Source organism: Stegastes partitus, unplaced genomic scaffold (genome assembly GCF_000690725.1).
Source record: "Stegastes partitus isolate 25-593 unplaced genomic scaffold, Stegastes_partitus-1.0.2 Scaffold1806, whole genome shotgun sequence".
Classification (NCBI taxonomy): Eukaryota; Metazoa; Chordata; class Actinopteri; family Pomacentridae; genus Stegastes; species Stegastes partitus.
Window position 1 is genome coordinate 46,107 of NW_007579537.1, and position 11,461 is coordinate 57,567.

General features: G+C 39.8%; 1 protein-coding gene across 4 annotated transcripts in view; it reads right to left on the bottom strand.

Moving 5' to 3' along the window:
* The window catches only part of LOC103372689 (excitatory amino acid transporter 1-like), a 14,799-nt gene extending 4,356 nt beyond the window's left edge, over window positions 1–10,443 (bottom strand). For 2 of the 4 annotated variants that reach the window (XM_008302392.1, XM_008302390.1), the window contains exons 1-6: window positions 10,305–10,443; window positions 10,068–10,205; window positions 6,945–7,149; window positions 6,813–6,855; window positions 3,052–3,332; window positions 2,725–2,958 (exon numbers count right to left, since the gene is read on the bottom strand). In XM_008302392.1, the coding sequence (XP_008300614.1) occupies window positions 2,725–2,958; window positions 3,052–3,332; window positions 6,813–6,855; window positions 6,945–7,149; window positions 10,068–10,205; window positions 10,305–10,443 (1,040 nt within the window). The remainder of the gene's footprint in view (window positions 1–2,724; window positions 2,959–3,051; window positions 3,333–6,812; window positions 6,856–6,944; window positions 7,150–10,067; window positions 10,206–10,304) is intronic. The other 2 variants (XM_008302391.1, XM_008302393.1) reach the window with 2 other exon arrangements.
* Window positions 10,444–11,461: the final 1,018 nt, after the last annotated feature.

Genomic DNA, 11,461 nt, shown 5'->3' on the forward strand with positions numbered 1-11,461 from the left:
GTCACATCGACCCCTCACTCCTCCCCAGGTCCATGCGCTCATCCAAATATGGTCACTTCTGGTTCCAAAAACACAAGATGGCAATGGCCAAAACGCCAAAATTAAGGCTTTAAAACAGTAGCCTGCAATCCAATGGGTGACGTCATGGTGGCTACATTAATTTCTTTTCATACTGTGACTGCTGCTGAATGTGATTCAGAGTTTTTGAACAAACAGCCTACTGAATGTGAAAGTCACAAAAATGACCTGCATGTAGAACTAGGTATAGAGAGAACACTAAGCAAGAGTGCAATGGTGGCATGGAAGTACACTCCTGATCAAAATCTTAAGACCAGTTAAAAAACTGCATGAAATTGCATTTTGCACTGTTGGATCTGAGGAAGGTTCTAAGTAAACCTTCAAAATGCAAAAAGAAGAAATGGGAACAAGAGACCAAAAGTTGCGAGCAAGCAATTTATTGAAAACAACAATTTAACTCAAATAGGCTGTCCATCAGCTGATCAAAAGTTTAAGACCACAGCCTTTGAAAGCCAAAATCTGTGCAAAAATTTGGATTCCATGTCATTTCCTGTCAAGTAACCACACTGGGAAGATCTCTTGATGGCAAAGGCAAAAAAGCTCACCGTCTTTGAACGTGGTAGGATTGTTGAGCTGCATAAACAAGGCCTCTCACAATGTGCCATCGCTGCTGAGGTTGGACGCAGTAAGACAGTCATTTTGCATTTCTTAAAAGATCCTCAAGGTTATGGAACAACAAAATCAAGTGGTAGACCCCAAAAAATCTCACCAACGCTGAGCCAGAGGATCCGAATGGCTGTCCATCAAGACCCGGGACAATCCTTGTCCCAAATTAAGGCCATTACTGGTGCTGACTGCAGCCCAGAAACCACCAACTTTTGGTCTCTTGTTCCCATTTCTTCTTTTTTGCATTTTGAAGCTCTACTTAGAACCTTCCTAAGATCCAACAGTGCAAAATGCAAATTCATGCAATTTTTTAACTGGTCTTAAGATTTTGATCAGGAGTGTAATTACCAGGTCTAGATTGATTTTAGAAAATAAGTAAAGTCAAGTTGTTATTGCAAGTTATTACAAATGTTAAGACTGCAACTGTTCTGTCATGGCCTCCACCTCTGCTTAGCTGGCAGCTCTCCCTCCTGTTCCCCGTCCCTAATCAGTGGTGTGAGTTTGGTGTGTATGTCGGTGTGCTTGTGCCTCAAGGTAATCAGCTGATCGTGGTCATCTGCTGGTGGCTCACCTACCCATTGTTCTCCCCCTGCTATAAAAGAAGGGCTCAGATCTACATTATACACCATTGTACTTAACTGTGTTAGTGTACTCAGGCCAGTCTCAGTTCTTTGATCCTAAATGTTTACTCTTCTTCAATCTAACCTGTTGTCTCTGTGCCTAATTCTCCGTCACTATTCCACGCCTGGACTGTGTGATGATCACCTGAACTACCTCCCCCCTGGATTCAGATTCAGCCTCTCCATTGTCTATGCCACAGCAGCCTGGAGATCCATGCTCTGATCCACAGAGCCACACCATTCATCCCCCTCTGCTCCCATTCCTACCTGCTGCTCTCTCTTTGGGTAGCTCCGTAGTGTTTTTATTGCATGCATTAACTGCATAGTGTTTTCTTACTGTTGTTTCATGATGACGAATATTTTCTCTGTACCAGTCCAGCTAAGGTTCGTGTGTTTAACCCTGTTGCCCTTTTTGTACTTATTTTCCTAGGATCATTCCTTTAAACTCCTGTAATATAAGGTATTATCAGTTATTGTAATTTTTTTGATATATTTGTGTGCCACGTCTTTGGTATTTCCCGTGACATGCTCACACAAGAAATGATTTGGCTTATGTGTTTAGTCCTTCAGATAGGATGTAGATCTACCACACTTTTACTTGTGATTTGAGCTGCTAATTAAATTTTATGCGTTATTTAATCTTTTTCTTTCCTTCAATTTTCTACGGGGTGATCACATTATGTGGAGCTAATTTCTGTACAAGATTAGCTTTAAGTGTTTATCTTTACGTGCTAGTGGTCCTCTTGCAATGTGAGGTCAACTGTGAGTATGGATGTTAGATGTTCTGTGTCTTGTAACTAAAGCCTTGTTAGGATTGACTTCCTCCTCCTATAGGCAATGTGGGGAAAAAAATTGTCATCTGCCCTCAGTCTCCGGTTGTATACAATAGTTTCATTCTTTAGTCAGCCAGCAACCAATCAGCAGGCCTACTCTACTGCTGACAAGGCAGTAGTTGAATAACTTGGTGAATGTTTTAGTAATAATTATATAAAAACACATTTTAAAAATAAAAAATAAAGAAAAACCACAAAAATTCCATGGGACCAGCTTATCAGATGTTAACATTTTCAAGTTTCCCAACTTTTCCTATGACAATTGAAAAGTGGGGGGTTTATTTGGTAATATTAACTGACAATGAAATTGGTCAATTACCAAAGAAATGTCTGAACTATAAAAAAAATAATAATGAAAATACTGAGGTCTTCCTATGATAGAATAATACAACCTCACTGTAGTACTTTTTGTTGTTTTTTTGTGTCAAGTAGTTGTCAAACAAAATAAAGTAAATTGATAAAACAAAACTTTATAATAAATGTATTCAATATGAACAACTAAAGAATTTGAGACAGCTGATATTTTTCATTGATACTTTAAAAAAAAAAAAATTTGCTGATGTTTGGTAGACGCAGGTGTTACTCACCTGGATGATGTCCCCAGAGCTGTTATCAGAGCTTGCAGGAGCCCAGCAATGAAGATAAAGGGGTTCTGCCGAGTGATGACAAAATAAAGAGTGGGCAGAATAAGAATGGCATGGATCATCAAGCCAATGATGACTGTAATGGTATACATGCCCAGCTGGCCACCCATCTGTGTTAGATCGTCCATCTCCACAATCTTTCCTGCAATTAGGAACAGGATACCAATGGGAGCATACCTGAGAGGAGCAGAGGAACAGCAAATTATTGCAGATAAGTATGATGGCAGCGTTTGTTCAAAACAACTCCTAGTGAAGTCACACAAGTCTTACCACATAATGATGGCAACCAGGCGCATGATGGCTTCATTGAGGCTGTCAAAGAAGTCCCTCAGGAGCTGGCCCTGCTCCTTCATGTTGCCAATTATTAGCCCAAAGCACATGGAAAAGACCACCAACCCAAGAGCATTGACCCCATTCACCTGACCTGGCACTGGGATCATCTCCTCCCTGGAGATCTCCATGACCTCCTGGGTGCCATTGGTTGAGTTGAAGAGGGTGTCATTCACTGTCACCGTCACATGGACTACTCGCTTTGCGTATTTGGTTTTAAACTGGAGAATGAGAGCATTAAAAGATGGGGGTTATAGTAGAAGAGTTTGATACAGATGAAACAGATCACTGTGATATGTTTAACCTTCAGAATCCAATAATAGTAGTGGAAAGTAATAGGTTGATACAATGTTGGCTTATCATTAGCTGTGGGGATAGGGGCAAACATTTTCTAGTAGTTTCATGAGACATCTAACTCTTTGTGAAGTCACACCATCAGGGGTCCGTTTCACAAAGCAGGTTTAATGAAAACTCTGAGTCTTTTAACCCTGAAACGAGAGAAGCTCTGAGTTTTCTGTATAACAAAGGGAGGTAACTCAAACCAGAGAAAGAGAGGTAACTCTAGCCTGTTTCACAGAGAGAGCTAACCTAAGACCTTGGTCAGTTACCGTAGTAACAGACTCTATGAACCTAACCTGGTCAGGACCAGGTTTTTCTCAGGGAACTTTGAGTTTCTCTCTGTCTCTGCCCTCTTTCAGCCACACAGGCCATTTGATTTCATCATTCATTCAGTCAGCAGGCGAGTTTTGGGGTAGCCTAGTTCTGCCGTCTGTCAAAAATCATTTAAAAAATCAGTGAGTAAACGTAGTCATGCTCTCACATCCCAGCAGATATTATGTGTTGCTATGCGTTTCTTTGGAAATGGTAGTTTTTTGTACAACGTCGGAGATGCAGAGCACTTGAGTAAGTCAACTGTAGGCAAGGCCATCAGAAAAGTGTGCCTCGCCCTGAAACGGCTTTTACCGTCTTTGTCATTTTCCCTGGACGTAAACCTGTCAGAGCCATAAAGGAGGAGTTCCACAGGATTGCAGGTGAATGACGTAGAGATCTGTTCAATTAATTTTAAATTATATTCTGTTAATGACATTGTGCTGCAACCTCAGACTTGAACAATATTTTTATATTCCATCTTAAGCTGCTGCCAAGTGTGCTTCTACCCCACGGGATTGCACCTAAATGAAATAAATTAATAGGCTACCATTCCAGCAGTTCTCCTGTAATGTTATTGTGATTGCAAAGGACAACATTTAAACGTATGCATTGACCCGAGCAGCAATGTTCTTCTGTTTTGCAGCTGCAGCAGTGTTGCACTTCTTTTTAAAAACGTGTTCAAACTCGACATATGAGCGCATTAAGATTTCCAGTTCTAGTGGGATGAAAAACTCAGCCCTCTGCCTCCCCGTTGCCATGGTGACTCGTCGAATCGGGGCTCCATTGATGCTGGTTTTTTATAGTTGTTGTGCATGTGCTTAACTCCAGGTGAAACTACTCCGAGTTGATTAAACTAACTCAAATCCACTGTTCTGGAACCGGAAACTCAGAGTTTCCTATCTCAGAGTTGATCAACTCAGAGTTCAGGATTAGACTCAGAGTTTGTTGAACCTGCATCGTGAAACAGACCCCTGAACAAAATGTCCACTTGATCAACACAAAACCAATGTCTGGACTTTCAGAGATGTGTCTGTGGTTATTCATGGCACCCTGAGGATGACTCTGAATGTTTTGGTGGCCCAAAAAAAACTTTCCTTTAGCACCACTCTTGGAGGTCAACCGCTTCGTTGTTTTCCACAAGAGATTATGGATTGTGCTGTGGATATTTCAGATTCACTGTCTAGGGATCATTAATTAGTGGCCACAAGATATCGACATAGTCACATTGGGTTTGTACTAATTTTAGATGCATACTGAGGTAGGGTTTGGGCCTTATGTAAATATTAATGATTCCAGCACATACTTAGTTGTATGTAATGAATAATGTATATTTCTCTTGAATTATGTGATGTTTTTGTTCAATACATATAATGAATCAATTAATACAGTGTTATCTGTCTAATAGACTAATTTCAGTCTCCATACTTTCAAATGTACAAATTGAATCTCGAAAACTAGCAAGATATTGGTTCTTGATGATTACATAACTGATGCTAGTTAAATTAGCCTTGGTGTAGCTAAAGTCATTATTATGGTGAAAATGACATGAGATGTTTGAGTCTCATATGTTTTTAAGACACTAAATTGCTCAGCACAGCTCAGGTAACATTATGTCTCTGAACATCGCGGTGCTCACTCATTTGTGAAGGAACATCATTCGCAGAGTTGAGTGCTTGAGCCCGCTCTATGATTTGTTTTGCAGATACATTTTTGTCAATATACATCCCTCATTGCCACTTTTTTCTGTCAGTTAATGTCAGTGTTATCAGATTGTTCTGGTGTTAGCTCAGATAAAACATAAAGCCCAGAATGGGTAAATATGTAGTTTCTCAGGAAGTCTGAACTGTGGACATCGTGGAGAGGACAAATGGTCAAGTGTCTACACCTCACTGTTTAAAAGTATGTGTGAACAAGAGGAAGGGGGAGAGAGTGAGAGAAAGGTTAGAGAAGGGAGATGAAAAAAGACAAATAGACAGTTCTGGTACTAAGACAATGGGTGTGGGTTCAAGTTGGGTTCAGGGCTGGGGCCTACATCCATCAGGCCAGGTCAGTCTTTGGCCGAGATTTCAGGCCTCTTGAAATATTCTACTCACTCCCTACCCTCCAACACATCATCTGACAAAAAATACTATTTGCGCACGAGAAAAGCCCATTCATGATCTTCAGGGGATAAACTCTACGCTGCTTATTAAATACGACGTGATCTCAGACAGACCAGTACACTTATGCTCCCAGTGGGCTATAATTAAAGCCGTGTCCACCCTGTCTGCGCAGCACATTGTGTTCCATCTGTACCTACACAGGAGGCGTTCAGGCACAGTAGTGAACCATAGTTTGTCTGAGTAGCGTATAAACATGTATGAAAAATAAAATTAAACAAACAAATACACGTGAAGCATAAAAATATGTTCTGACTCATGCTTGTAGCGTGACTAAAAATTGATCTGTTACGCTGCCTGTGTAGAAAGTTGGACTGAATGAAACAAGAGCTTTTCTGTTCCACCAGACATGTGAGCGGGACGACTGAACAACGAGGCTGAAGCTCTCTGCGTCAGCATGCTGTAATCAAGAAACACTTTAGTATTTTGCTGCTTGTTGGTCTAAACAGCTCCAGTGTCTGCAATACAAAAAAAGTCTGAGTATTACAGAAAATAACTTAGTTTTTTTGTAGAAGTCAAATTACAGACACTATTTATAATTTAACAACTCAACAGTTATATTCAGTTTTATGAAATGCCATATTAATTTATTTATACCATGTTTTTTCCCTTTCCTAAATCACATACTAATTTACACAACATGACGATAATTATCTGTAATTAAATGTATTTCTCTTTCTATAAAGGTTCATGCCCACGCTATCAATGTGGGGGTTTTTTGTTGTAATTTTAAAGTTATATTTAAAGTTATATTTATGTTTACTTACAAATTAAGCAAGCTTTTTGTTTGTTTGTTTGTTTGTTTGTTTTAAAGTGTGCACTTGGTGACATTTTAACACCTCATGGATACAAAGTCGTGACCATTTGTGACGTATTAGTTGGAAAGCTCACCTGCTGTGTGCAGGCTTGGACCAAGTTTGGTGGGAACATATTTCTGAAATGAGAAGACACAGTGATTTAGAGATGGCGTTGGTGAGGTACAGTCACACTTTAAGAATATCATTGTTATTATGGGCAGGCTACCTGATCAGATCTAAGAAGGCATCAGCAGGACTGACTTGCTCTATGGTCTGCTGCTTTCCAAACTCATCTTTTGATCCTTTTCCTGGGTGGATGATTAGCACGATTATGATACCGATGAAGACGGCAATAAAGGTCGTAGTCATGTAGTAAATCACAGCTCTCATTCCCATCTTTCCTGAAGCTTTGCTGTCCAAAGCTGCCATTCCTAATGGAGAGAGGAGTGGAAATGCTGTTAAGATTGGAGCATGAAGACAAATAACACTCCTCTTTATAAAGGACAGTTACTTCAGAACCAATATTTGTGGTGAGGTCCATTAGTTTTAATCAGTATGCAGACTATGAATCTGTCACGTAACAATGTGTCATGTGGTTGTTTACCACCACCTACCACAGTGGTGTACATAAGTCTCAGGGACTTTAGATGTTTAGATTCACATCCATCACAGAACACAATCAGGGACAAATCTGATTGTTTCCAATTTTTTTCTGCAGCAGGACAAAGACTCCAGACATTCCGACACAGTCATAGAGAGTGATATTCAGCCACAAAACAAACAACAAGTCCTGCAAATGATAGCCTGAACTTCACAGAGCAAACATCATGAAGAGACAGAAGATACTGAGACAGACTAAAATTCTCCAAGATATTTAGAGCACCCTGCCTGTCAAGTACCTTAAAAAACAATGTGTAGGTATTTTAAGGGAGAAGGATGCTCACACTGAATGTTGTTTGAGCGTATGGACAATAGTGGAGTTTCATGGATTAGCATTAAATAGTTCAAACACCAACTCTGCATGTAGAGTAGAAAAGCATTGTTGCACTTCCAATCACACCCAACTGTGATGTAGAGTTGCACTGGAACTAGAAGAACTACATTGCATTGTGAAGGGGAAGGAAAGAGGACACAGAAAATGTAAGATGCTGCACGAGTATGATTTTCATTTTCAGTGCAGAGTTAGTCACTCCTAGCACATATTCCCCAACACAAGTGGATCTCAAACTTTGGCATGCCCTTCTTTAGAAATTGAAAAAGGTCACCACACACACACACACACACACACACACAGAGTTTTTATCAGTAATTAACTGGTGCTAGCAGAATTCTTTTTGGCATATTTTAACTCAAGTGTTAAGGAAACTAGACTCCTGCTCTTCTTCCTGACTTAGTTTTTGGACTTTAGAAAATCTAAAGTCTGAAAATCCATCCATCTATCCATTTCCTATACACCGTATTACCTTCTGTAGGGTTGCGGTGGGAGCTGTAGTCTGTCCCTGCTGACTCAGGGCGAAGGCAGGGTTCATCTTCACCAGTCCATCACAGGGAAGACATTGTGACAGCAGACAACCAAGCACACTCACATTCACACCTACAGACAATTTAGAATAACCAATTAACCTCAGCAAGTCTTTAGACTATGGGAGGAAGCTGGAGCACCCAGAGAGAACCCATGCAGGCACAGGAGAAACATACAAACCCTACAAAGAAAGCCCCTACATTGAGATTCAAACCCAGGACCTTCTAGCTGTGAGGCGACACTGCCAACTATTCCCCTACTCTACCACCCAGTCTGAAAAATCTAATCATGGACCTGGAAAGTGATTGGATCAGTCAGGTGTAAACACAATGTAGTCTGTACAGTGTAACCACATTCTGAAGAAAAAGATCCACCCAGCATGTTGAAAGGTCACCTAACTCCATGTCTTCCGGCTAACTTAAGCAAGCCTGACCAAAGCTACAGATAGTAGCACCGATGTGAGCCTGACTATTGTAAGTACAGCAGAGCGTCACGGGATGTACTGAACAAATTCAGATATTGAGAGCAGATGACCAGAACCTACAGACTGAATGTCAGCATGCAGATAACATATCCAGGTACAGGTCACATGGTTTAAAGGTACAGGGTTTATATAGTTTAAATTGAGTGTCAAGTGTGTTTTTTTAAATCTCAAAACAACTAATCAAACCTGTGACTGGCATTTTCTTCTGCAAAAATAAGTTGATACTGTAAAACTGGAGCTCTTTCTTTCTGTCTCCTCTGTAAGTGAATCAGTGGGAGTCTCTTCATCACTTGGTGGGGGGTGAGGCTGGCCCTCTCACTGATTACAGGCTTGTAAGGATGACCTCTGTCTGAACCCCCTCTACTGAGTCAATATACCTATTTGAGAGACTGAGGATTTTTCTCACAATGTAAAAAATTACATAGCCCCACTTTTCCTGTTATGTATTGTCTTTATATTCAAGTTACAGAAATAAGCTTCCCAAATCTATACAATACACAAGGTAAGGTATTTTCAGAATCCTCAAAAACTCCTCTAACCTTTCAGATGTAAAACTATCCTGTCTTATGCATGATTTCTTACCCAAATTTCTTACTGTATCTCCTTTCTTAATTCAGATGTGACCCATCTGCACAGAATCTGCACAAAATTCCACCTTGGGCTATATCCGAAATACCGCTCGAATTACCCTTCATATCGCTGTCAAATACCGTCAGGAGCAATGTGACTGATGTCGTGCAAATGGGTCACATATAGCATAAAGCCAAATTTAAATTAGTTGTTCTGTTCATAACTGTTGATGGTACTTCGTGATATTTTATATTTCTGCACAAAATAACATGTTAACATTTTGTTTGTGTTTTAATGAAAAGAGCAAGGATGTGACATATCAGGCTATCTGGATAAAGAAATACATTTGCAAAAGTGTTAGACAATATTATGTTTTAGTCCAAGTGGGCTTCATGTTATTGAATTTCTGTCTGTTCAAACAATAGCCACAAAGCCTTCAGGGAACAGCCTCATCAATACTAAAATAACAATAAAATCAGGTTAGATAAGAGAAATAAAGTAGAATTTAGCTTTAACGCTTCTTGGATGCATGTAGTTGAAGCCAGATTACAGCAGCTGTGCCCATTAGAGCTACTTTGTCAGGTTTGCTTTTGTTATTGACTGTCGCCTTTTTGTTTCTGATTCACTGACACCGCAGAGGTGCAGAGATGAAAACATGATTTCTGAGGATAAACTGATCAAGAGCAGTGAGAGATAGTACAGTTTAATATCTACTGCATTCATAACAAATGAAGACTATAAATCGACTGCTGACATGTGTGAATGTGATGTACCTGTTATTAGACTGGAGATCAGTAAAGGCAGGACAAGCATCTGAAGCATCCTCATCAGCAGCTCTCCAGGGAAAGAGAAGTACTTTACTTCTCGATAGGTCATCTTATAGGGGCGCAGCGCGAATCCAAGAACAATACCTGCAGAGACAGAAACAGAAAGTATGGGCACTGCATTGACAAGGCTCTGTGTGGAGGAACTCTGAGATGAGTCCACTTAGCTTGCAGAGATATACACACCTATGACAACCGCTCCGACTGTAAAGAGCACAAAGGCATTCTTCTTGAGGAAGGCCTGGACGTCTTCTTTGGAGATCTCCTCCACTTTCCTCTTGGCCTTCATAGTGCGTATGTGAATACTTTCTCTGATGCGCTGCATCCTGCTAGAAATAAGGAAAGTGTAGAGAAATGTCAGCAGCCAGTGAATTCATGTATGTGTGGGGATCTTGTACGTGTAAGTATCTTTTTCCTGTTGCCTTATATTAACTTCGGCGTAACTTTAAAATGTATTTTTGCATTTTAATATTGTACTATAGAAGAAAAAACTGTCAGGCTGCAACCGGCTATTTTTGTCCTCAACAATATGCAGTATATTACAAATGTCTGGTGTATAAAAGAGCAGCAGAAATGGTTGTCGAAAATAGTGAAATATTCAACACTATTACACCCTGATGTTGTGTAACCAACAGTCAAAAACCAAAAGATGTGCTGTCATTGGAAACAGAGGAAGTAGCACAAGTTCACATTTAAGATCTTTTTTTGGCATTAAAAACAACTAAATGAGCCTTCAAAAACTGCTTTGACTCTCCTATTGATCACTCAATCATTCAGCTGGTTGGTTTCTAGGTTGCTGGTGAGATAATAATAGTGCCATGTAGCGTGCTGAGGTTCAGCAGGGGTTCAGCAACAACTCTTTTTCCCGGAGCCCCTTAGGAGATTAATCCAGCCATGAGGATGAGAACTTTGGATTTAGTTCTTCATCTCCTCCACTGAAGTCATCGTATTTATGGATCTTTTTATTGCAAGCAAATTTTGCTGACATTGATGTGTTTGGAGAAAAATAGAACCTGGTTTTTAATAGAAAAACAAAAATTAAAAATTTAATTCATTCAGCAGTATTTTCCAATACATCTTAACCACATATGAAGCCAAAACTCATAAGATTTTTTCCCCCCAAAATTACAATGAAATACATTTTCACTTTTCGGTTTAAAAATGTATTAAAAAGTTTATCTCTGAACATCGTCAAAAGTTTTATACAAAATACCCTTGTTATTATCCTTCATCATATCTCAGCATGAAGACTGTTCAAGGAAACAAAGTGGGGATTTCAGACATTTTAAGAAGCCTCAGAATACTTTCAAATAAAGATTTATAAATGCACTGTAGCTGTAGAC